Here is a 27620-nt window from a genome sequence, read left to right as displayed (position 1 = left end):
GTTTTTAAATTCAATGAATGATATAAAAACCATTTTACCAATGAAAAATAAAATTTTAAAAAAAAAATGTATGGATATATTAAAAAAAAAAATTCTGAGAGACGATCAAATTCAAATTAAGCATGTACAGATATCCATATGTATTTCAAGTGTTAAAAAACAAGCATAGAAGAAAAACAAGTAGAAGATCTGGATATGTAGGAATTTGAGTATAAGGAATTAATGCAGCAAGTTCAACTAGATATTTATGATTTTATTCTTTGACATTGGGGCTGTAAAAGAGGGAAGATGATTTTATTACATGAGCATAATTTTGAGAACGAAAGCATATATACCACATGAAAATATATACATACATACATATATATATATATATTAGTATTTCATAAAAGAAGAAAAAGAGAATAAAAATGTTTAGTGTGTAAATTACTTTATATCCTGGTCAAATTATTTATTTATTTATTTATTTTTGCTTGACAAAAAAAAATTGTTTGATATGAACTTTTTCAATGAAAAATAAATTAAAAAAAAAGGGACTGGAGATCATGAATTCTTCTCCTTTTATTTTTTTTTATTATTATTATTATTTTTTTATGTATTATGGTAACTATATACATGCATATTGAGAGTTAAGATGGATTATACTCCCCTTTAATTAGGTGCATTTTGACTTTTGAAATATTTCTTTTTTATAGAAGTCCACCCTAATATGAAATCCTGGCTATGTTCTTCCTGTATACTAAACAATTAAAATTTGTGAGACTAATTAACTATTGCTCTATTTGTTAAGAAATATTTTTATGCAGTTTTTTCAACCAAAACTTGAAGGTTTGATGATTATCAAATTCTACTCCTCTGGTAAATTTTCCTGCAGCTTTGTTCTACCAAGGAAGACTCATACATGGAACTCCACTTGTTATTGCATTTGTTATCTACAAATGGAGAAGGTGGCATTTATCCATGTATAGCATTATTGAAGAATCCTTGCAGAGTAATAATGACCTCATGCCAATAATGTATTCATACTCCAACATAAGAAAGATGACTAGGGGTTTCAAGGATAAATTAGGTAAAGGAGGTTATGGTTCAGTCTATAAAGGAAAGCTTCATAGTGGACGTCCTGTAGCAATGAAGATGTTAGAAAAATCTTAGGCTTATGGACAAGATTTCATCAATGAAGTTTCCACCATTGGGAGGATTCACCATATCAATGTGGTGAAACTAGTTGATTTTTGTGTGGAGGGATCAAAGCGTGCTCTTGTTTATGATTTTATGCCTAATAGATCTCTTGATAAATATCTTTTTTCTCAATAAGGAATTAACTCCTTAGATTGCAAGACAATATGTGAAATTTCATGTGGATTGGCTTGTAGTATCGAATATCTTCATCGAGGTTGCAACATGCAAATCCTGCATTTTGATATTAAGCCGCACAACATTCTTTTGGATGAGAACTTTATTCCAAAGGTTTCTAATTTCGGTCTTGCAAGGTTATCCCCATTAGAGTATAGCATTGTCTCTATTACTGCAGTAAGGGAACCATGGGATACGTAGCTTCAGAGCTATTTTACAAGAACATTGGAGCAATTTCTAGCAAGGTGAACGCTTATAGTTTTGGAATGCTATTAATTGAAATGGCCAGTAGATCGAAGAAAGAAATTGAATGCAGCTGCAGAGCATACAGGTCAAATTTACTTTCCTTCATGGGTTTATGATCAATTCAATGAAGGAAATGGCTTAGAAATGGAAGACAAAACAGAGGATGAATAAAAAATAAGAAAGAAAATGATTGTGGTAGCATTGTGATGTATACAGATGAAACCAAGTTATTGACCAACAATGAGTAGAGTTAGAGAGATGCTTGAAGGAGAAGTTGAAAGCCTACAAATGCCTCCAAAACCTTTTCTATATTCACGAGAACGATCTCCAAAAGATGACAGGTTGAAATCAAATTCAAGATGCTTAACCACAGCATCAGATCATGATGACTCCGAAGAGATGAATCAGATTATAGAATCAAGTTAATAGATTTAGTATAAAATAGTCCATTGTTGTTTTCAAATTTTCTAAGATAGATGAGCTTTATCTATTAAAGTGTTTTAGAACAAAATTCTCATTTTTGGTGTGATAAAACTTCGTATCAAATTAATCTTTCCTTTCTAGAAACAGAGTAATTTATGTTTGGGTAAGAGTAAGATTTATCCAATAAAAACTATCCAGGAATATAAAATCAATAGGAAACATTTTTTTGTTCTTTTTTTTGAGTTTCAAAGATGACAACAAGTAGGATGAATTTGCTCAGTTGTCCTTCTCAATTAAAATTGGAAAAATAATCATCCAATTGGATTGGCGTTTAATAGTGTTCATGAGCCAAAAGCTTTCAGTAAAATTTTGTTCTTCTATTTTTCATTTTTTCTTCTTCTTCTTCTTCTTCTTCTTCTTTTTTTTTTTTTTTGGGTTGTTTTACTATATTCTAAATTATTATTGCAATATGCTTTTACTGAAACCATCATTTCCATGTTTCAAACTGCACTTGTTGCTTGCAAATCAAGAAAGCTCATGGTTCTCCTCATACACGTAAAATAGAGGAACCCAATTAAAATATTTATGTTTGCAATCAGTAATTGCCTTTTTTTTTTTTTTCAAGAATCTTAAGAAAAAGATTCAAGATTGTATTTTAATCTGGAATTGATAGAAGAAGGAGTGGAGCTACTATTGCTTTTGATTATTTGAAGGGGACTTAGTAGCTTACATCCCATGCACATCCCCCTATGCCCATGCACGAACTAAGCTCACTATGCCACTTGCATGGGACTCACGTGCTGCAAGGGGTTAATGTAGATGAGAGTGGGGGAATATTAGGACCCACTTCTTTCTTCTCTGCAAATGTAACTGTAGCCATGCTCTTCTTTTATGTAGGAGTAGTTATCGTGCAACCATATTCTTCCTTTTGTATAGGAGAAGTTATCATGTAGTTATAGCCTACATGAACTAAGTGATGTAATGGAAAAAGCATGAATTAGAAAACTATCCTTTCTTCTGCCTCTTTCCTCGGAGAGCACGTTGATCCATGGACACCCCTAGGAAAACTAATGTTGAGTTCCGCAATGAGGTTTAGGAGACTCTCACCAGCCATGGAGCTAACTACGATAAGTTGAATGCCACCATGCAGATGGTGTTGATGGAACTCCAAGCCTTCTAACTTCAACAAGGGCAGAACATGGGGACAAGGGATCTGAACCCCTTCACACTAGGCTAGTCATCTTGGAGTCGAGAAATAATGTCACTTAGGGAGAACAAAACTTTTAGGCAAGTTAGAAATCAGGCTAGTCTTAAGCTAAATTTTATAAAATTTGATGGAGAAGATCCTAATGGGTGGATCTTTAAGTGTGAACAGTATTTTGAGTTCCAAAGAGCAGAGCCATAACAATTCCAATTGGCCTCCTTCCATTTACAAAGAGTGACATTTTAGTAGTTCCGGTGGATAAGTAAATTTAAGGGACCACTCTCCAAAAAGAGTTCCTGTGAGTGGTGCTTTAATAGTTTGACCCTACCAAGTATGAAGATCCATCTGAGGCACTAATGCAGTTGAAACAAGTCTCTATGATTTGAGCGGTTGTCCCAATGTATTGATGAATTGCCCGAGTCTTATCTGGTGGGTTGTTTTATAGTGGGACTATGGGATGAGGTCTGACTAGATATTAAAATCAAGCAATCGTGCTCTTTCATGGAAGCCATAGGTGTCAGGACTCGTTCAAGATCATTTATCGGAACCTTAGACAAACCCTGATCCTAGAGAAATCCTACCGAACCTCCCTATGGAAATTCTAGTAAAATCTCCTCTAAAGGTTGGACTTACCACAAAATTACATGCACAGAAAACACTCCTAATAACAGCACCTTATTCCTTTTACCTTGCTACAATCTGAATCCATAATTTCCAGTACTTCAAGTAACCAACAGGGAATAAGTGCAATATCAATTAAATAAATGTCCAATGTAGTATACAGAGTATTATAAAGATACATTTGAATATAAAATTAATACAATAAAGGATGGAAAGAAATAATACAAGATAGAAGGAAAAGAAAAGAGAACTCCTTGGAATTCGGCAACAAGCCAAAACGTCAAGCTTGCCCCGGACGATCAACACTTACAACTTGGGCTTAGGGGAACGAATTTAAAAACATGGGATGTTAATCATCTCAGTGAGTGATCCAGTCTACTATACACTACTATACAGTAATAGTAATAATAATAACAATAATAATAGCATAATCAACTTGATTAATTGATAATAAATACGTAAATAAATAATAAGTAGTTGAAAATAATGTTTTCTCTCAAAACCCTCACAGTTCATTTAGTTGGAAATGTTCTCATTTTAAAACATTTTCACAAAGCCCAATATTTGTACACCCAAAAATCAAGAAATAATTAATTATATAAATAAAATACAAATAATTTAAAATGCACATAAAATACAATAATAATTTAGAACTCAAAATTTACATTGGAAACACTTTAAAAACCAATTACTAAATTTAGAATAAGGTATCATAAGATAAAATAAAATAAAATCATAAGTAAACTTGTATTAAAGAAATTTGGCATAAAAACAAATATAAACGTAATATATAAATTATAAAATCTATTAATTAAATCAATGAAATAATTAAGGAAATATTTTAATTAATTTTAAACCTCATTTTGAAATAGATTATAAATTGCAATAAAATTTTCATGTTAAAATCTTAAATTTAAATAAACAATGCCAATATGGTAAAATGAAATTCTAAAACACCAATATAAAATAAATATTAAAATCATGATAAAACCCATTGTATACATCAATTTAAAATAAATGATAAAATATAAATTAAAGCATCAATTGAAGTAATGATGAAACGCTTATAAATACATTAAATTCTAAACACAACTTTAAAACATATTTTGTTTGAAAATTCCTGTTGAAAATATCCTAATGCACCATACTATATACTAATGATGTCCGACAGTATCTAGCGTCCCAAGCATTGCTTGACGAGGAGATTAAGAAGAGAACCTGCATCCGGTCGCCGTGGCATTGCACCAGCACCGATGCTATCAACAGTCATCTTGACCATGGAGGGGGGTGGCTGATGCTTACTGTACATTATACCCTGCCAGCCCTCAGGTCCAATGACATCCACAAGACAACACTGTAAACATGCACACTAATCATATCAACATATACAGTACAGAATACCAGTACTGTTTAAAGACTTACGTGGTAGTTTTCTTATGGTTATTTCAATGAAAATTTGCTAAGACTTGGGCTGGTCTTTGTTTTTCTAATGACAGTTTTGCTGCTGTTGGACCCATAGACTGAGAGCAAGCAAATTTTGACTTTTTGACTTTGAGAATGAGAAGGTTGTTCAAAGATTAACGTTGGATTTGGATAAATTAGACACATGTTTTGTCTCTTAATGGGAGTTGTTGATAATTGGAATCCTTTGGTATGTGGTGCTTCAGTTAACCAAATGTAGAAGGTGATTCTCCTCTGCTTTGGTGGACTCAATACCAAGTACCGTTTTATTATTACCTCTAGTTATGGCTTTTGTAGAAGGTAATCCTCCTCTCCTATATTTTCTCTTAAACCTGCCTCTAGTTATGGCTTCTTTGGCTTTAATTGTAGAATGGTTACAAGGACTAGTAGATGTAAAACGATAGAAGTAGCAAACCCATCTCCATTTTTGATTTGTTAGTATTTTTGTCCCCAGCTCAAATTATCATACTTTTTAAAAGTTTTTCTCACTATATTTCTCATTGGTTTTGTTGAATCTTCAATAAAAATATGTGATCGAAAGTATGCCCTAATAAAGGAAATAGGTAACTTTTAGTAACAGGTTACTAACTTTAGAATTTTTCCTTCTTTTAATTTACTTGAATGTAGAGTCTTACTTATCTATATGGAAATTTTTTTTTTTTTTTTTTTTGAAGTTAAGTCCATCTTACCAGAGTTATTGAAGTTTTTCTACATCAATGTGGTTGGAAAAATATGGCTAAGATATCACATAATATTGGTGATTCTAAGTTTGACTAGAGACTGTTTTTATTTTTGTTTTTATTTTTTGTTTCGTAGTTTTGACTGACCAATTATGAACGAACTACGGTGAAGACCTGACCAATAAAATAAAAATTGACAAAATGGAACTTAAAGATTTGGTTTATTGCTATCTACAAGCAGAACCACTTCATTCTTCACCACAAATATGTGAACGATATGTATAATATCTTTTGACCAGTCATATTGGCCTTTCATTGAATATACCAGAGTTAATAAGCATTGAGAAGTTATTATCATGATTTATACACCGTTAGATCAATTCATTTAATGGTCAAAATGCTATTTGCAAAAAATATTAGTTGAATAGCTTAGTACATACATAGAACTCGCCCCTTAATCTCACCAGGAGATTTTTTAAAAACTAAATAAACAAAGTTAAAATCAAAAGTGGGATTGCAACCAATGAGAGGAAAAGAAAGAGTGAACAAAATAGCTCATGCAAAGGCTAATTAATTGTTGGACAGCTCTGCTCTAATAACAATGATTATGATTTTAGTAATATATGTGTGATAGTTTAAAGGAAAAACTGGCAGAGGAGCCCTTTGGTATGCAATTTCCTTTCTCATTTTTTTTTTTCTGGATATAATTTTCTTTCTTAATTTATTTGAGTTTCTCTTTACTGTAGACATTTCACGGCTTTCAAATTCAACATCCTTTTGTAGTGATCCGGTAATAAGGCTTTATAAGTCTTCGTTGACCATCTGTTGACCACCTTATCTCAAAGACTAGGGGTATATCTAATCTAGACTTCTAAATATTATTGTGAACTTTTTTAAGTGACTACTTTTGTAACGTCAAAGTTACTGAAATTCTATTAACTTTTATGGAGTTACAGAATTATAAAATATTATCAGATTTTTATAGACTTCCATTTTAAATTATTTCCATAGGTATTAGTGAATAAAAATAAACTTTCAGTATTGACTACGACATGTAATATATATTTTCTACTAACAAAATTGTATATATTGCTCACGTGAATAAAAATATTTTATTTGGTTTTATAATTTGTCCGATATTTAATAATAAAGGAAGCAATTTACTTTTATATATTTAAAGAAACAAATGAAATTGTATTGAAGAAAAGTAGCATAAACATAAAAAATAAATAAATAAATAAATGAAAGAAGAAATGGAATAAGGAAGCATCTCGATAGGTCCGCAACCTAAGGCCCTTACTCAATCTAAATCATATATACATGTTTTTCGCATTAAACTTTGCTAATTCATGCTACAACATTATTGACTTTATAAGCAAAAGGAAACAAAAATTAAAAAAAGAACCAGTAAAGAGGAATATAATAGGTTCTTGCACTGGAAAGTTCTTACCATCTTTTATGATCCTCTTACCACCAATAAAAAAATTGCTTCAGTAGGCATTTAACATTTTTTTGGGGGTGAATCAGGAGACATTTTACTTAAAAAGCGAAGTAAAACATTATCCATTAATTGTATTGTATATCCATGTTTGTTTTTTATTTTTTATTTTTTAAAAGAACTGTTTGTTTGAGGGTACGTATACAACAAAGAAGAAAGTATAATTCTTTGCAATTTATTTTTTGTTATGCTTTGGTTTTCTACGGGTTCAACGTTTCATAATCATCATGAACCAACGCTTTCTGCTAAAGTACTTCTCACATCTTTAACTTCCCAGACTAACGAAATGCTTCCAACAGATCAAAATCAATATATATAAATATATATATTTAAGATATAAATAATATTCAGTTTTTCTATGTTTGACCAGATCAAACAGAGTTTTTTCTAGTTTTGAATTTCCAATTATAAACGAGCTAGGAAGAAGTCCTTGCCTTGGAAAAATTTTACATATAGATAGTGACAGTCAACAAACATTTTCTACACATAACGTGGTCATCCAGTGTAGATAAACTTCATATATGTGGTTGATATGAAGTAGTTGATATGCATAGACTATAGTTTGTTTGTTTTAAAGAGCTATGAATATATAATTCATAGATTCTTCCTCTTTCCTTAAATGGCAATTATTTGGAAGACCTTCTTCACCCTTCATAGGCCTTGGCCTCGTTTTTCTTGTTTTAAACTTGAGCATTGATGAAAGGACTGTATGGAAAGTTTGGGTTCTTCAAAAAGAGGCATTTTGCTTCTTGAGAAAGAACTGGTTGAGAAACAAACTCTGCTTTGATACCATAAATATATAAAGGGAATAGAAATGATATTGAATAGAGAAATGCTCTTGCATATTTACAGACTTATCTCTTACAAAAGGAATGGATCCTATATTATATCCCTATAGCGCTAATGGATAATAATTCTCTCATTCAAGAAATTTTTGATCAGATTGTCAGGAAACTCATCCCACCAATGTTGCCATACGATTTTAGAAGTTCTTTTGTTGGATAATTTTTAGATAGTTTAGATATGATATAATGGAACTGTTTCTATGTTTGACTAAGAGAGTTTATTTTTCTAGTTTTGACTTTTCAATGCTGAATAGCTAAGAAGACCTGACTCCTGTGGTCCTAACCTAGGGAAAATCGTCCATATGGATAGTGATAGTCAACAAACTTAATTGACTACATATATAGATCTGTAAACATCCCCTTATATGGTGTATATATATATATATATATATATATATGAAGAAGATTGGAAGAAAATAGAGTAGGAAAAACCCCAACTGATCCTACCTCCTCACCCAAAATGGAGATTGGAAGACCCTCTTCTACACCATTCATAGGCCTAGGCAGCTTCATCTTTTTTGTTTTGATAGTTTTCCATCTTCAAACTAGCTATGCAAAACATCATAATCATCATTGCCCTGCATCTTCATGTGGAAATATACACAATATAAGCTACCCTTTTCGGCTCCAAACCGATCCACCAAACTGCGGGAAGAAAAGGTATGAACTATCTTGTGAGAATAACAACCATTCCACTGTCTTAAACTTGTATTCAGGAAAATACCATGTCCATGCAATCAATTACAATAACTACACAATTCAAGTGGCGGATTTCAATATTCACAAGGCTAATTGCTCCTTCGTGCCTCCTTATTCTCTGTTCAATTATAACTTCAGTCGCAGAGATCCATATTTAATTAAGATGAATACAGGCAGTGAATCATATTCACTCTCAGAAGCTATAACATTTGTCAAGTGTGAAAATCCAGTTGAGTCTCCTCTTTACATACCCACTGATCCATGCATCAATAGTAGTGGTGCTGCTACTACTATCTTATCCAAAGGGGAATACTACTCTTATGTGAAGGTTGGTGGAACATATACATCGGGGTTAGAGGATTCTTGCCGTATAGAGCTGATGGTTATGATCACATCACGACAGCAGAGAATTTGGGAAAACAGCAGCACCAACATTTCCTACAAAGACATACACAATCAACTTGTATACGGCTTTGAGCTTTCATGGTTGCCAAGTTTTGTTAATGATGTTCATTTTGGTTACACTTGCTATGTCAATGGCTCCAACAACGTGGTCCATTGTAAGGATATACAGAGGCTGAATTTTTTTTTTTTTAATTAAATTGTGGAATTAATATAGTTTCCACTACATTTAAGATATATAATATAACAACGGTGTGAGCTGACAGTGTTAATTTCTGTTTCTTACTGTAGGCGATGATTGGAGTACTATTTTTCCCGGCATTCTTGATATTCCCTGTGAGTATCCTCTCTCAAGTCTCAACATCCTAATATACCATTACAGTTTTCACAAACGGCTTGAGAAATACGAAAAATCGAATTTTTGATAGTTTCTTTGTGAGAATTTCTATGATCATATATATATAGGCTAATATTTAAAGCTGCACACACAAGTCCTTTTTACTTGATTGATTTATTCAGGATCATTTTTTTTGGACATCTAATTTATTAACCTCTTTTATTTGTTCTTTTTTGGTCTTGTAGTGCTCGTCGCTATCATGATCCTATTTATCCGTAAACCCTTAATTTACAACTCCCATATTTGTCTAACATGTGTAATTTAACAATTTAACTCTCTGTATGCAAATCAGTGTCGTACATCTATCTACTTTATTATAAATTGAATTAGAATCCCTTTTTTTTTTTTTTTCCTGTCCTTTTCCTATACTTGTTTTTCAATCCTGATTTGTCAATTGAATGAACGATATAAAACCATTTTATCAACAAATATAAAAAATAAAAAATTGGAAAGATAAATAAATTCAAATTAAATATGTATGGATATTATTTCAAGTGTTAAAAAACAAGCATAGATGAAAAACAAGTAGAGGATCTCAAATATGTAAAAACTATGAGAATAAGGAATTAATATAACAAGGTCAATTAGATTCACGATTTTATCATTTTATTGTTATTATTCTTTGACATTGAGGCTATCTGAGACGGGACGATGATTTTATTGCTTGAACATAATTTTGAACTGAAAAGCAAATATACTAACAATTCAAATTTGTGACATCGATTAACTATTGCTCTATGTGTTAAGAAAATTTATACATGCAGTTTTAAAACTATACATCGATAATTATCAAATAACTCCTTTGGTATATATTTTCTTACAGTTTTGTTCAGCGGGATTTTATTAGCAATTTCATTTCTTTTTTGCGCATGGCGAAGGCGACATTTATCAATGTATAACATTATCGAAGAATTCTTACAAACTAACAACGATCTTATGCCTGTAAGGTATTCATACTTCGATATTAGAAAGATGACTATGGGTTTCAAGGACAAACTTGGTGCAGGAGGTTATGGTTCTGTCTATAAAGGAAAGCTTCGTAGTGGACGTTTTGTAGCAATCAAGATGTTAGAGAAATCCAAGGCTAATGGGCAAGATTTCATCAATGAAGTTTCTACCATTGGAAGGATTCACCATGTCAATGTCGTGCAGCTTGTTGGTTTCTGTGCTCAGGGATCAAAACATGCTCTTGTATACGATTTTATGCCTAATGGATCTCTTGACAAATATCTTTTTTCTCAAGAAGGAACTAACTCCTTAGATTGCAAGAAAATGTGTGAAATCTCATGTGAAGTGGCTTGTGGTATTGAATATCTTCATCGAGGATGCAACATGCAAATTTTACATTTTGATATCAAGCCGCATAACATTCTTTTGGATGAGAATTTTATTCCAAAGGTTTCTGATTTTGGGCTCGCAAGATTATCCCCATTAGGCAATAGCATTGTCTCTCTTACTGCAGCAAGAGGAACCATGGGATACATAGCTCCTGAGTTGTTTTACAAGAATATTGGAGCAGTTTCTAACAAAGCGGATGTTTATAGTTTTGGAATACTATTGATGGAAATGGCTAGTAGAAGAAAGAATTTGAATGCAGGTGCAGATCATACGAGTCAAATTTACTTTCCTTCGTGGATTTATGATCAATTGAAGGAAGGAAACAACGTTGAAATGGGTGATGCAACAGAGGATGAGTCAAAAATAAGAAAGAAGATGATTATAGTTGCATTATGGTGTATACAAATGAATCCAAATGATCGACCAACAATGAACAGAGTCAAAGAGATGCTTGAAGGAGATGTTGAAAGCCTGCAAATGCCTCCAAAGCCTTTTGCAAGTAAACAAGAAAAGCCTGTAGAGCTTGTAAATCATGAAGGGGTGAAATTAGATTTAAGATACTCAACAACAGCTTCATATCATGACGACTACAATGAGATTAGTCAAATTATAGAATCAAGTTAAAGAGATAAAGTCTAAGAATGGTAGGCTTGTTGTTTTCACATTTGCTAAGACAAATATATACTTTTATCCCTTTAGTTGTTTTAGTACCAAATTCTCATTTACAATGCCATGAGACTTTGTATTAAATTTGTCTTTTCCATTTTAGAGGTAGAGTAATCTATATGTTGGGGGATGATTCCGATTGGTTTAATAAGATAGACCCCAAATATAAGACAATAAGAATAATCCTAAAAATTGCACTTATTGCTTACAAAGATCATTATTTTAATTATTCAACCAGTACTTCAAAAATAAAAAAATTCCATACTTCTTTGTTTGGAAGTCATCAAACTCATGGTTCTTCTCATTATTTTATACGACTTAAAACGGAGGAAACCAATTAATAATTAATAGTATTGTAGATACTAAAAAGTTTATATGGCAAAAATGATGTATTATTATTCTATTGATTGATAAATATATATATATATATAGTAGTTCTACAGTGCGGACCACATTTAAACCGATGTTTTTTTAAAAAAAAAATATCAACTTTGCTGTGTACGTTGTATACACATACGCAATAATCGGCTTAGATGTGATCTACACCATAAAATTTTCCTATACATACATATAATTTAAATATAGATAAATAATTTTTTTCTATTTATTTAACTTGTTGATAAATAAATGTAATTAAATATCAAAATCAATAAAGAAATACAATGTTATTTTGCTTTGGTAAATTTTTTTATGCCTAATGGCATTATTAATTAAAAATGTATGAAGATAGTTAGTAATCATTATTTTTTCCTTTCAAAAGGGTAAAAAAAGATAAATCAAAATTTGTATTTTAATAAGGGAATATTGTAATTAAGCTTCAAAAAAATATAAATAAACAAATTGCATTTAGGCAAAAAAGAAAAGAAAAAACAATTATCCATTTGTTCTAAATAAGCGTGTTCTGAGCTCCGACTTCGCTTTGGTAGTTTTCCCCAATTCGAAGTCTATGACTCTGTTTATAACAGGAAGCTCAGGTTCCCAAAATACGAAACTACAGCTTTCAAGGCCCTAATTCTCGTACTTTCTTTTTCTCTTAAATTAATAGATGTTTTCCACTAAAGCTGCCAAGCCCTTCTCTTCTTTCCCTCGAAACTCTCTCTGAAGCAGAGCAACCAAACATGGCGTTGAACGCTCTTGAAGGTTTGGGTTTAGCCAAGCCCATAACCACTATGATTACGATGATGATGCAGAAAAAACCTGCGGTTCTATACCACTATCCATGCCCAGACGGCGCTTTTGCAGCTTTAGCAGCTCACCTCTTCTTCTCTGCTGCTTGTCTTCTGGTGATGTTCTTCCCCAACACTGTCTACAACCCCATCGCTTCCAATCAGCTCCCTCTGGCCGTAATCAGCGATATTTACCTTCTAGACTTCGTGGATCCATCTGGGTTTGTTCAGGAAACCTCTTCCAAGGTCAGCAGAGTGGTGGTTTTGGATCATCACTAGACCGTAGTGGAGAATCTTTGCGGTGAGAGTTCTTGTTCAGTTGGTGAGAATGTGGAGAGGGTTATTGATATCCGGAGGAGTGGAGCTACTATTGCTTTTGATCATTTCAAGGAAAGAGCTGGTAGTGGTCTAAAAGATTTGAATGTTGATTCGATGTGGGTTTGAACTTTGAATCCATCCTTGTTCAAGCAGGTAATTTGTTTTTTAAGGGCTTATTTTATTTTATTTTTTTATTTTTTTTGTTGAAGCTATAAAGCTAATAAGTTCTCTCTTTATTTGGGTGTATAAGTTTTTTGCAGTTGTTTTGTTTGAATTTGGAGGATGTAATTAGTCAGGGATTGGCCAGCTTATCCTAAAAGCAGGAAATGATTCTTTCGGTCAATCATATGAGATTGCTCTTGTGAGTGGCGCATTTGGACATTGCCTGGTATAGTCAATGTATCCTTCTCTCTCTCCAAACATGGTTCAGTGTAGCATTTTTATATATGTTCTTGTACTTACTTGCTTCAGAGTGTGGAAGTGTTTTATTAGGTACAAGTGAATTGATGACTGAATTCTCAGTGTACAGTCATATCAAGTTTATACATTTGTTTACGTTAGACTTGTTCTTCTATGGGTAGGCTGTGAATGCTGATTCTGTATCAGAGTTGAGGAGTGAACTTGTTCATCAATTAGCCAACAAAAGCCGTAATCTAAAGTGGAGGTATGCAGCTATCTACCTACATATATGATTGTCAATGTACTTGTAGCATATTTTTCTTTCTTTTTTTAACAGTCATTGATTAGACTTTTCTGTTTTTTATATTATTGGTCGACTGCAATTTATCCCTAGAAAATAAGTAGGCTTGGAGTGTACGTTTCAATCTAGTCTAAAGTTGTTATTTTGCTAGCTACACAAATAGTTGTTGACTTGTTGTGGGCCTGAAGCAACTCAAGGACTTAAATGACATAGATGAGTACAAAAGCTTCACACCTTTCATTGGAGGAATTTCTTTTCTTGAAAAATTCCTGTTCTTTTCTCCTTTGAATGCATTGATTATTGGCTCGCCACATTTAAGCATTTACATGCCATTTTCTCGTAGTTATAATTCCTATGGAAAAGCAATGTTGAGGACTAAAACTGGTAAGCGTGGCATTAATTGCTTAGAGCTATTCTTTCTAGAGTTATGATGTGGTAGACTGTTCTATTCTCCAGTAATATATATTCATGCAACAGAGAAATCATACCTCAGTTGTTTCTGATAAATTGGATAAGCCCCCTTGTCAGGGTAAATAACAGTCAGTCACTTGGACATTGGAGATCACTTCAACTCTATAATGATGTGGTTCAGATAATACACCTAATCTTTTCCTTGGTCAAGGATTTCATGCCAATACTTCCGTAAGTTTGTGTGCCTACTTTCTTTTGATTATCTTTGAAGTGTCACAACTAAAAATGCCTCTAGTGTCACAACTAAAGGACTATAGGGGGTTGCAGAATAATATAAGAATTGCTGCCAACCAAAGAAGTCTTATGTACAAGCCACTAAAAGAGGCGAATTGAATAGCTCTTATGAAAGCTCCAATTTTTAACTATTACGTTGTCAAAACCTCCCATGGAGAAGAATTCTAGCATAGTCTCACCATTAAAGGATACAGAACATGCTTCCATCTTACAAAACAGAGTTTAAAAAAGCAGTGGCTGACCTGGTGAAGACCCAGATGGTGATCATTGAGGATTTATTCATGGGTCAGCCATGAGGCCGATGACCATTTTTTATGATGCCTAATGCCGCTTGTTTGTTATTGAATTGTAGTTAATTGACCAGAACAAATTGCTGGAGAAGCCTTGCAGTTTGTCTTGGTCATTTCCTGTTCTAAGTGTCTTATTTATTTATTTATTTATTTTTTTTTGATACTTTGTTTTGTATCTATTTAAGTGGCTTGCATATGCAGAGTTAGGTCCACTTTCTAATAGCTTTTGCATTTCAAATTAATTGTAAGGCTACCTTAGTCTAAAACCAGAATGGCCACTAACAACAATGTTAGACCAGAGAGTTGATATAGAGAGGGATGAAAAAAAGATAATGCAAAAGGCTTATTAATTGTGGGATAGCTATGCTTTAATAACAATGATGATGAATTTTAAATAATATGTGCGAAAATTTAATGGAAATTTAGTAGAGGAGCACTATGATATGCAATTTCCTTTGTTAATTTATTTCTCTTTGTATGGTTTCGAGAATCAACCAACCAACAAATTGGTGGCCCATGTGACTGACTCATAGCTCCCCTCTCGCCGATATGTGGACCATTCCTCTTCAAATTCGATAAGGGCTTCTATAAGTCTTCGTTGACCACCCTTATCGCAATGACTGGAGTAGATCTAATATAGACTTTTGAATATTTTTATGAAGTATTTTTAAGTGATTACTTTTGCAAAGTTAAATAAATTCAATTAACTTTTATAGAGTTAACAGAATTATGAAAAATTATCAAACTCTTTATATATTTTCATTTTAAACGAATTCTATAGGTATTGATAGGTTTTCATTGACATTGATAAAGATTCATTGACTACTAAATATAATATATACTTTGTTGTAACAAAAATATATATACCTCATGTGAATAAAAATATTTTATTTCGTTTTAAATTTTTTAAAAATTTAAAAATAAAGGAGGCATTTTACTTTATTTTTTTATTTTTTTTGTTTATTGTTTCAAAGAAACAAATGAAATTATATTAAAGAAAAGTATAATATACATTTTAAAAAATAAATATAAGATAATAAGAAAATAAATAACACAAACAAGAAGAATAAGCTACTAGGGCCCTTACTAAATTAAACTTTGCTAACTCATGTGCTGCAACATTATTGACGTAAAAGCAAATAAAACTTTTCAAAAAGAACCAGTAAAGGCGAATATAAGAATATAAGAGGTTCTTCCACTGTAAAATTTTTATCATCCTCTGTGATTCCTCTTACCATCAATAATGAAATGCTTCAGGAGACATTTTACTTAAAAAGTGAAGTTAACATCAATCAAGTGTATATCCATTTTTTTAGTCAAAACAAGAATTGTTTGTTTTGAGGGTATACAATGAAGAAGAGAGAAAATTTCTTGGCATTTTACTTTTTGTTGGGCTTTGGTTTTCTGCGGTTGGAATAGACAGAAAGAGGAAGAACGGGAATGCCACAAAAATGGTGTGCAAAGTAAATTAAGTTGGAGAGATTCCAAAAATATTCGGAAGTCGTTGTTAATGAATAAGTTAGAAATTGTGAGGTTTGATATTTATATTTTACACTCAATTACAAATTGAAGTATGTAGAGATTCAACCTGTATATAGCAAGCAATATATATATCCACAAGCAACACACAACCCACAAAAATCCACAAACAAACAAATATTGATGAAATAGAAAATCTCATAACAAACTCATGAAAAATCTAGAGAGAAAAAGAGACAAAACACATAAATATAAGAGAAGAGAGAGAGAGAGAGAGAACAAAAAACACACAAATGTTTTTATGTGGTTCGATCAAGGTGATTTACGTCCACCGACAAACAAAGAGATGATGATTTTTCATTAAGAGCATAGTACCATTGATGGGATTTTGAGATGATGATTTTTCACCAAGAGCATAGTAACAGTGATGGGATTTTGAAAAACCCACTGTTTTTCTCTCTAAAACCAGTAGAAAAGCCTCTCATCTGTTATGGTTCGAATTTCTAGGCTAATATATCATTAAAGAGGGGCAAAATCATAATTTTATTTGTTTTTTTTCTTGCTTTCTTTCTCTTCCCTTTATCACCAAACCTCATCCCATCAACTTCTCATGTTCATCGTTAATTTAGAATAAAAAAACAACAAAGTGTTTATATAGTTCCATTTATAAAGTCTATAAAAGTTATTGGACAATACACTAGTAATACAAAAACTTTACAGACAAAAAAGGAAGAAAAAGAAAAAAATAAAAAAGACCTAATATCATACATAAATCTTCTCATGTTTTCGGTCTATTAAGAGCACTAGAAAAACACAATAACGTACAATTTTTTTTTTTCTTTTTTGAAAATCACAAGAAAGTAATGACACAGACCCAACTGGAATACGCTCATCGATGCTCTCTGTCACTGCTTTTACACTCATAATAATTACTCTCTGCCAATGAAAGAGGTCTTTTTCTAAAAAAGCTATATATATATATATATATATACATATATATTAGAATTTTCTAGTTACTTTCCAATTAGGAATGAGCTAGGAAGAAGGGTACCTGAGGTTGCTACCTATAAAACTTTCCGAGGGAATGAGCTACGAAAGTGGCCTAACACTCGCTTACAGAGGCAGTCAACGTACGGAAATGTCTGCGTCAATATTTAACATAAAATTCCCGGTCAGACTTGGTATGTATATGTGGATGATATAAACTGTAATAGAGCAATTGTTTGTAATAATTTAGATCCCCTAATTTATATTCTTCTATTCCTCCCCCAAAATATGGAGATTGGAAAACCCTCTTCTTCACCATTCATAGGCCCAGGCAGATTCATCCTTCTTGTTTTGATGGTTTTCCATCTTCAAACTAGCTATGCAAAACATCATGATCATCATCTTTGCCCTGCATCTTCATGTGGAAATATACCCAATATAAGCTACCCTTTTCGGCTCCAAACCGATCCACCAAACTGCGGGAAGAAAAGGTATGAACTATCATGTGAGAATAACAACCGTTCTACTGTCTTAAACTTGTATTCAGGAAAATACCATGTCCGTGCAATCAATTACGATAACTATACAATCCGACTGGCTGATGTCAATATTGACAAGGCTAATTGCTTCACCGTACCACTTTACTCCTTGGCCGCATATAACTTCACTGATGAATCTCCATATTCAGGATCATTTTTGAATGATAACGGAAAAACTTTGGATAACATCTCACTTTCAGAGGTTATAATATTCATCAAGTGTGAAAATCCAGTTGAGTCTCCTCTGTATGTACCCACTGAACCATGCATTAATAGTAGCGGTGCTGCTAGTACTACCTTATCCAAAGAGGAATATTACTCTTATGTGAAGGTTGGTGGAACAAATACGTCGGAGTTAGAGGATTCTTGCCGCATAGAGCTTATGGTTATGATCACATCACGACTGCAGAGAATTTGGGAAAACAGCAGCACCAACGTTTCCTACAAAGACATACACAATCAACTTGTATACGGCTTTGAGCTTTCATGGTTGACTAGTTTTGTTGATTTTGCTTGCTATGTCAATGGCTCTAACAACATGGTCGTTTGTAAGTATATATATATATATAGAAGCGTAAATTTTTTTTAATTAAATTGTGGAATTCGTATAGTTTCCACTGCCTTTAAGATATATAATATAATAATGATGTGAGCTGACAGTGTTAATTTCTGTTTCCTACTGTAGGCTTTGACCGGGGTACTAGTGTTCCGACCAATCTTAAAATTGGCTGTGAGTATCCTCTCTTAAGTCTCAAGATCCTAATATACTATTACTATCCTAGAAAGAAACAGTTTTCACAAACTGCTTGAAAAATACAAAAGATCTAGTTTCTGATAGTTTTTTTGTGAGAATTTCTATGGTCATATATATATATATATATATATAGGCTAGTATTTAAAGCTGCACACACAAAGTCTTTTTACTTGATTGATTTATTCAGGATCATTTTTTTGGACATCTAATTTACTAACTATTTTACTTGTTTTTTTTACTTGTAGTGCTTGTCCCCATCATGATCCTATTAATCGGTAAATCCTTAATTTACAACACCCATATTTGTCTAACATGAGTAATCTAACAATTTAACTCTCTGTATGCAAATAAGTGTCGTCTGTCTATTTACTTTATGCATAAATTGAATTAGAATCCTTTGTTTTTTTTTTTTTTGTTTTTTTTTTTCCTCCTATCCTTGTCCTATACTTGTTCTTCAATCCTGGTTTGTCAATTCGATGAATAACATAAAACCATTTTAGCAACAAAAATCAAAAATCAAAAATCGAAAATAAAAATAAATTCAAATTAAATATTAATGGATATATATTTCAAGTGTTAAAAAGCAAGCATAGATGAAAACAAGTAGAGGAGCTCAAATATGTAAGAATATGAGAATAAGGAATTAATACAACAAGATCAATTAGATTCATGATTTTATCATTTTATCATTATTATTCTTTGACATTGAGGCTGTCTGAGAAGGGATGATGATTTTATTACTTGAACATAATTTTGAACCGAAAAGCAAATATATATACTAAACAACTCAAATTTGTGACATCGATTAACTGTTGGTATATGTGATAAGAAAATTTTAATACATGCAGTTTTAAAATTATACATTGATAATTATCAAATAACTCCTTTGGTATATATTTTCGTACAGTTTTTTTTGGCTGGATTCTATTTGGAATTGCATTCCTCATCTGCAAATGGCGAAGGCGACATTTATTGAAGAATTCTTACAAACTAACAACGATCTTATGCCTATAAGGTATTCGTACTCCGATATTAGAAAGATGACTAAGGGTTTCAAGGACAAACTTGGTGAAGGAGGTTATGGTTCTGTCTATAAAGGAAAGCTTCGTAGTGGACGTTTTGCAGCAATCAAGATGTTAGAGAAATCCAAGGCTAATGGGCAAGATTTCATCAATGAAGTTTCTACCATTGGAAGGATTCACCACATCAATGTTGTGCGGCTTGTTGGTTTCTGTGCTGAGGGATCAAAACGTGCTCTTGTATACGATTTTATGCCTAATGGATCCCTTGACAAATATCTTTTTTCTAAAGAAGGAATTAACTCCTTAGATTGCAAGACAATGTGTAAAATCTCATGTGGTGTGGCTCATGGTATTGAATATCTTCATCGAGGATGCAACATGCAAATTCTGCATTTTGATATCAAGCCGCACAACATTCTTTTAGATGAGAATTTTATTCCAAAGGTTTCTGATTTCGGACTTGCAAAATTATCTCCATTAGGCAACAGCATTGTCTCTCTTACCGCAGCAAGAGGAACCATGGGATATATAGCTCCTGAGTTGTTTTACAAGAATATTGGAGCAGTTTCTAATAAAGTGGATGTTTATAGTTTCGGAATGCTATTGATGGAAATGGCTAGTAGAAGAAAGAATTTGAATGCAGGCGCAGATCGTACGAGTCAAATTTACTTTCCTTCGTGGATTTATGATCAATTCAAGGAAGGAAACAACATTGAAATGGGTGATGCGACAGAGGATTAATCAAAAATAAGAAAAAAGATGATTATTGTTGCATTATGGTGTATACAGATGAATCCAAATGATCGACCAACAATGAATAGAGTCAAAGAGATGCTTGAAGGAGATAATGAAAGCTTGCAAATGTCTCCAAAGCCTTTTGTATGTCCACAAGAAAAGCCTGTAGAGCTTGTAAATGATGAAGGGGTGAAATCAGATTCAAGATACTCAACAACAGCTTCATATCATGACAACTACAATGAGATTAGTCAAATTATAGAATCAAGTTAAAGAAATAAAGAGTAAAAATGGTAGGTTTGTTGTTTTCGCATTTCGCATTTGCTAAGGCAAATATATGCTTTTAGCCCTTTACTTGTTTTAGAACTAAATTCTCATTTACAATGCCATGAGGCTTTGTATTAAATTAGTCTTTTCCTTTTTAGAAGTCAAGTAATTTATATGTTTGGGGATGATTCCGATTAGTTTAGTAAAAAAAGACCATAAATATAAAACAATAAGAATGATCAAAAAAATTACACTTATTGTTTACAAAGATCATTATTTTAATGTTTTAATCTATACTTCAAAAATGAAAAAAAAAAAATTGTACTTCTTTGTTTGGAAGTCATCAAGCTCATGACTCTTCTCATTATCTCATACGATGTAAAACGGAGGAAACCAATTAATAGTTAACAGTGTTATAGGTACTAAAAAGTTTATATGGCAAAAATTGTATTATTATTCTATTAAATATACATATATATATATATATATATAATTTAAATATAGATAAGTAAATTTTTTTATATTTATTTAACTTTTTAATAAATATATGTAATTAAATATCAAAATCAATAAAATAAAACTATGTTATTTTGCTGCATCATTTGGTAAATCTTTTTTATACCTAATGACATTATTAATTAAAACTGTATGAAGATAGTTAGTAATCATTATTTTTTCCTTTCAAAAGGGCCAAAAAACAAAAAAAAAATCAAAACTTGTATTTTAATAAGGGAATATTGTAATTATGTTCAAGAAATATATAAATAAACAAATTGCATTTAGGCAAAAAAGGAAAAAAAAAAATTATTCATTTATTGTAAATATGCGTGTTCAGAGCTCTGACTTCGCTTCGGTAGTTTTCCCCAATTCGAAGTCATTTAACTCTGTTCCCAAAATACGAAACTACAGCTTTCAAAGACCAAACATCTAATTCTCGTACTTTCTTTCTCTCTTAAATTAATAGATCTCTTCCACTAAAGCTACCAAGCCCTTCTCTTCTTTCCTTCGAAACTCTTTCTGAAGCAGAGCAACCAAACATGGCGTTGAACGCTCTTGGAGGTTTGGGTTTAGCCAAGCCCATCACCACCATGATTACGACGATGATGCAGAAGAAACCTGCGGTTCTATACCACTATCCATGCCCAGACGGAGCTTTTGCAGCTTTAGCAGCTCATCTTTTCTTCTCTGCTGCTTGTCTTCTGGTTATGTTCTTCCCCAACACCATCTACAACCCCATCGCTTCCAATAAGCTGCCTCTCGCCGAAATCAGTGATATTTACCTTCTAGACTTCGTGGATCCATCTGGGTTTGTTCAGGAAATCTCTTCCAATGTCAGCAGAGTGGTGGTTTCAGATCACCACAGGACCGCAGTGGAGGGTCTTTGCGGTGAGAGTTCTTGTTCAGTTGGTGAGAATGTGGAGAAGGTTATTGATATCCAGAGGAGTGGAGCTACTATTGCTTTTTATTATTTCGAGGAAAGAGCTGGTAGTGGTCTAACCGATTTGAATGTTGGTTCGATGCGGGTTTGAACTTTGAATCCATCTTTGTTCAAGCAGGTAAATTGCTTTTTATGGGTTTATTGGTTTTATTTTATTTTATTTTATTTATTAAAGGTGTAAAGCTAAAAAATTCTCTCTTTATTTGGGTGTATAAGGCTTTTGCAGTTGCTTTTTTTGAATTTTGGGGATGTACTTAGTCAAGGGTTGACCAGCTGATCCTAAAAGCAGGAAATGATTCTGTCGGTCAATCATATGACCAGCTGATCCTAAAAGCAGGAAATGATTCTGTCGGTCAATCATATGAGATTGCTTTTGTGGGTGGAGCATTTGGAGATTGCCTGGTATAGTCAATGTATCCTTCTCTCTCTCTCCAAACATGGGTCATTGTAGCATTTTTATATATGTTCTTGTACTTATTTGCTTCAGCGTGTAGAGGTGTTGTGTTAGGTACAAGTGAATTGATGACTGAATTCTTAGTGTACAGTCATGTCAAGTTTATACATTTGTTTATGTTGGACGTGTCCTTCTATGCGTAGGCTGTGAATGCTGATTCTGTATCGGAGTTGAGGAGGGAACTTGTTCATCAATTAGCCAAGAAAAGCCATAATCATCATGAACCAACGCTTTCTGCTAAAGTACTTCCCACATCTTTAACTTCCCAGAATAAAGAAATGCTTCCAACAGATCAAAATCCATATATATATATATATATTTAAGATATTAATAATATTCAGTTTTTCTATGTTTGACCAGATCAAACAGAGTTTTTTCTAGTTTTGAATTTCCAATTATAAACGAGCTAGGAAGAAGTCCTTGCCTTGGAAAAATTTTACATATAGATAGTGACAGTCAACAAACCTTTTCTACACATAACGTGGTCATCCAGTATAGATAAACTTCATATATGTGGTTGATATGAAGTAGTTGATATACATAGACTCTAGTTTGTTTGTTTTAAAGAGCTATGAATATATAATTCATATATTCTTCCTCTTTCCTTAAATGGCAATTATTTGGAAGACCTTCTTCACCCTTCATAGGCCTTGGCCTCGTTTTTCTTGTTTTAAACTTGAGCATTGATGAAACGACTGTATGGAAAGTTTGGGTTTCTTCAAAAAGAGGCATTTCGCTTCTTGAGAAAGAACTGGTTGAGAAACAAACTCTGCTTTGATGCCATAAATATATAAAGGGAATAGAAATGATATTGATTAGAGAAATGCTCTTGCATATTTACAAACTTATCTCTTACAAAAGGAATGGATCCTATATTATATCCCTATAGCACTAATGGATAATAATTCTCTCATTCAAGAAATTTTTGATCAGATTGTCAGGAAACTCATCCCACCAATGTTGCCATACGATTTTAGAGGTTCTTTTGTTGGATAAGAGAATTTTTAGATAGTTTAGATATGATATAATGGAACTGTTTCTATGTTTGACTAAGAGAGTTTATTTTTCTAGTTTTGGCTTTTCAATGCTGAATAGCTAAGAAGACCGGACTCCTGTGGTCCTAACCTAGGGAAAATCATCCATATGGATAGTGATAGTCAACAAACTTAATTTTCTACATATATAGATCTATAAACATCCCCTATATGGCAGACTTCATATATATATATATATATGAAGAAGATTGGAAGAAAATAAAGTAGGAAAAACCCCAACTGATCCTACCTCCTCCCCTAAAATGGAGATTGGAAGACCCTCTTCTACACCATTCATAGGCCTAGGCAGCTTCATCTTTTTTGTTTTGATAGTTTTCCATCTTCAAACTAGCTATGCAAAACATCATAATCATCATTGCCCTGCATCTTCATGTGGAAATATACACAATATAAGCTACCCTTTTCGGCTCCAAACCGATCCACCAAACTGCGGGAAGAAAAGGTATGAACTATCTTGTGAGAATAACAACCATTCCACTGTCTTAAACTTGTATTCAGGAAAATACCATGTCCATGCAATCAATTACAATAACTACACAATTCAAGTGGCGGATTTCAATATTCACAAGGCTAATTGCTCCTCCGTACCTCCTTATTCTCTGTTCAATTATAACTTCAGTTGCAGAGATCCATATTTAATTAAGATGAATATAGGCAATGAATCATATTCACTCTCAAAAGCTATAACATTTGTCAAGTGTGAAAATCCAGTTGAGTCTCCTCTTTACATACCCACTGATCCATGCATCAATAGTAGTGGTGCTGCTACTACTATCTTATCCAAAGGGGAATACTACTCTTATGTGAAGGTTGGTGGAACATATACATCGGGGTTAGAGGATTCTTGCCGTATAGAGCTGATGGTTATGATCACATCACGACTGCAGAGAATTTGGGAAAACAGCAGCACCAACATTTCCTACAAAGACATACACAATCAACTTGTATATGGCTTTGAGCTTTCATGGTTGCCAAGTTTTGTTAATGATGTTCATTTTGGTTACACTTGCTATGTCAATGGCTCCAACAACATGGTCCATTGTAAGGATATAAAGAGCCTGAAAATTTTTTTTTTTAATTAAATTGTGGAATTAATATAGTTTTCACTACATTTAAGATATATAATATAACAATGGTGTGAGCTGATAGTGTTAATTTCTGTTTCTTACTGTAGGCGATGATTGGAGTACTATTTTTCCGGGCATTCTTGATATTCCCTGTGAGTATCCTCTCTCAAGTCTCAACATCCTAATATACCATTACAGTTTTCACAAACGGCTTGAGAAGTACGAAAAATCGATTTTTGATAGTTTTTTTGTGAGAATTTCTATGATTATATATATATAGGCTAATATTTAAAGCTGCACACACAAAGCCTTTTTACTTGATTGATTTATTCAGGATCATTTTTTTTGGACATCTAATTTATTAACCTCTTTTATTTGTTCTTTTTTGGTCTTGTAGTGCTCGTCGCTATCATGATCCTATTTATCGGTAAATCCTTAATTTACAACTCCCATATTTGTCTAACATGTGTAATTTAACAATTTAACTCTCTGTATGCAAATCAGTGTCTTACATCTATCTATTTTATTATAAATTGAATTAGAATCCTTTTTTTTTTTTTTTCCTATCCTTGTCCTATACTTGTTTTTCAATCCTGATTTGTCAATTGAATGAACGATACAAAACCATTTTATCAACAAATATAAAAAATAAAAAATTGGAAAGATAAATAAATTCAAATTAAATATGTGTGGACATATATTTCAAGTGTTAAAAAACAAGCATAGATGAAAAACAAGTAAAGGATCTCAAATATGTAAAAATATGAGAATAAGGAATTAATATAACAAGGTCAATTAGATTCATGATTTTATCATTTTATCGTTATTATTCTTTGACATTGAGGCTGTCTGAGAAGGGACAATGATTTTATTGCTTGAACATAATATTTTGCTGAAAAGTAAATATACTAACAATTCAAATTTGTGACATCGATTAACTATTGCTCTATGTGTTAAGAAAATTTATACATGCAGTTTTAAAACTATATATTGATAATTATCAAATAACTCCTTTGGTATATATTTTCTTACAGTTTTGTTCAGCGGGATTTTATTAGCAATTGCATTTCTTTTCTATGCATGGCGAAGGCGACATTTATCAATGTATAACATTATCGAAGAATTCTTACAAACTAACAATGATCTTATGCCTGTAAGGTATTCGTACTTTGATATTAGAAAGATGACTATGGGTTTCAAGGACAAACTTGGTGAAGGAGGTTATGGTTCTGTCTATAAAGGAAAGCTTCGTAGTGGACGTTTTGTAGCAATCAAGTTGTTAGAGAAATCCAAAGCTAATGGGCAAGATTTCATCAATGAAGTTTCTACCATTGGAAGGATTCACCATGTCAATGTCATGCAGCTTGTTGGTTTCTGTGCTAAGGGATCAAAACATGCTCTTGTATACGATTTTATGCCTAATGGATCTCTTGACAAATATCTTTTTTCTCAAGAAGGAACTAACTCCTTAGATTGCAAGAAAATTTGTGAAATCTCATGTGGAGTGGCTTGTGGTATTGAATATCTTCATTGAGGATGCAACATGCAAATTTTACATTTTGATATCAAGCCGCATAACATTCTTTTGGATGAGAATTTTATTCCAAAGGTTTCTGATTTTGGGCTCGCAAGATTATCCTCATTAGGCAATAGCATTGTCTCTCTTACTGCAGCAAGAGGAACCATGGGATACATAGCTCCTGAGTTGTTGTACAAGAATATTGGAGCAGTTTCTAACAAAGCGGATGTTTATAGTTTTGGAATGCTATTGATGGAAATGGCTAGTAGAAGAAAGAATTTGAATGCAGGTGTAGATCATACGAGTCAAATTTACTTTCCTTCGTGGATTTATGATCAATTCAAAGAAAGAAACAACGTTGAAATGGGTGATGCAACAGAGGATGAGTCAAAAATAAGAAAGAAGATGATTATAGTTGCATTATGGTGTATACAAATGAATCCAAATGATCGACCAACAATGAACAGAGTCAAAGAGATGCTTGAAGGAGATGTTGAAAGCCTGCAAATGCCTCCAAATCCTTTTGCATGTAAACAAGAAAAGCCTGTAGAGCTTGTAAATCATGAAGGGGTGAAATTAGATTTAAGATACTCAACAACAGCTTCATATCATGACGACTACAATGAGATTAGTCAAATTATAGAATCAAGTTAAAGAGATAAAGTCTAAGAATGGTAGGCTTGTTGTTTTCACATTTGCTAAGACAAATATATGCTTTTATCCCTTTAGTTGTTTTTGTACCAAATTCTCATTTACAATGCCATGAGACTTTGTATTAAATTTGTCTTTTCCATTTTAGAGGTATAGTAATCTCTATGTTGGGGGATGATTCGGATTGGTTTAATAAAAACAGACCATGAATATAAGACAATAAGAATGATCATAAAAATTGCACTTATTGCTTACAAAGATCATTATTTTAATGATTTAATCAGTACTTCAAAAATAAAAAATTCTATACTTCTTTGTTTGGAAGTCATCAAACTCATGGTTCTTCTCATTATTTCATATGACTTAAAACGGAGGAAACCAATTAATAATTAATAGTGTTGTAGATACTAAAAAGTTTATATGGCAAAAATGATGTATTATTATTCTATTGATTGATAAATATACATATATATATATAGTAGTTCTACGGTGCGGATCATATTTAAGCTGATGCTTTTTGAAAAAAAAAATATCGACTTTGCTGTGTATGCTATGTACACATACACAGCAATCGGCTTAAGTGTGGTCCATACCGTAGAATTTTCTTCTATATATAATTTAAATATAGATAAGTAAATTTT

At 32.5% G+C, this 27620-nt stretch overlaps 3 protein-coding genes and 1 pseudogene across 4 annotated transcripts; all 4 read left to right on the top strand.

Moving 5' to 3' along the window:
* Window positions 1–8723: 8723 nt before the first annotated feature.
* Window positions 8724–12049, top strand: LOC107417031 (rust resistance kinase Lr10-like). Of its 2 annotated transcripts, XM_060814089.1 has the most exons (4): window positions 8782–8991; window positions 9359–9590; window positions 9724–9768; window positions 10653–12049. In XM_060814089.1, the coding sequence occupies exons 1-4, from the start codon at window positions 8920–8922 to the stop codon at window positions 11789–11791; spliced, it is 1488 nt and encodes a 495-aa protein (XP_060670072.1). In that variant the 5' UTR covers window positions 8782–8919; the 3' UTR covers window positions 11792–12049. The 2 variants fall into 2 exon arrangements, with proteins under 2 accessions (XP_048329745.2, XP_060670072.1); XM_048473788.2 differs by having other exon boundaries at window positions 8724–9590; window positions 10653–12036.
* A 600-nt stretch (window positions 12050–12649) lies between these two features.
* On the top strand, window positions 12650–27020 carry LOC107419539 (uncharacterized; annotated as a pseudogene).
* On the top strand, window positions 16046–18394 carry LOC132800802 (uncharacterized). Its single transcript, XM_060815102.1, has 2 exons — window positions 16046–18342; window positions 18377–18394. Exons 1-2 carry the CDS (start codon window positions 17767–17769, stop codon window positions 18392–18394), a joined length of 594 nt encoding a protein of 197 aa, XP_060671085.1. The 5' UTR covers window positions 16046–17766.
* On the top strand, window positions 21560–22817 carry LOC132800505 (uncharacterized). Its single transcript, XM_060814352.1, has 2 exons — window positions 21560–22351; window positions 22450–22817. Exon 1 carries the CDS (start codon window positions 21833–21835, stop codon window positions 22322–22324), a length of 492 nt encoding a protein of 163 aa, XP_060670335.1. The 5' UTR covers window positions 21560–21832; the 3' UTR covers window positions 22325–22351; window positions 22450–22817.
* Window positions 27021–27620: the final 600 nt, after the last annotated feature.

Source organism: Ziziphus jujuba, chromosome 2 (assembly GCF_031755915.1).
Source record: "Ziziphus jujuba cultivar Dongzao chromosome 2, ASM3175591v1".
Taxonomy (NCBI): Eukaryota; Viridiplantae; Streptophyta; class Magnoliopsida; order Rosales; family Rhamnaceae; genus Ziziphus; species Ziziphus jujuba.
The sequence above is the reverse complement of the archived record's forward strand: the minus strand, read 5'-3'. Positions and strand labels throughout refer to the sequence as shown.

Excerpts from the sequence above, each read along its gene's own strand:
- LOC132800505 (XM_060814352.1), top strand. The coding sequence starts at position 21,833 with ATGGCGTTGAACGCTCTTGGAGGTTTGGGTTTAGCCAAGCCCATCACC.
- LOC132800802 (XM_060815102.1), top strand. The coding sequence starts at position 17,767 with ATGGAGATTGGAAAACCCTCTTCTTCACCATTCATAGGCCCAGGCAGA.
- LOC107417031 (XM_048473788.2), top strand. The coding sequence starts at position 8,792 with ATGGAGATTGGAAGACCCTCTTCTACACCATTCATAGGCCTAGGCAGC. Across the intron at positions 9,591-9,723 it reads CTCCAACAACGTGGTCCATT|GCGATGATTGGAGTACTATT; the intron begins GTAAGGATATAC and ends TTCTTACTGTAG. Across the intron at positions 9,769-10,652 it reads CGGCATTCTTGATATTCCCT|TTTTGTTCAGCGGGATTTTA; the intron begins GTGAGTATCCTC and ends ATTTTCTTACAG.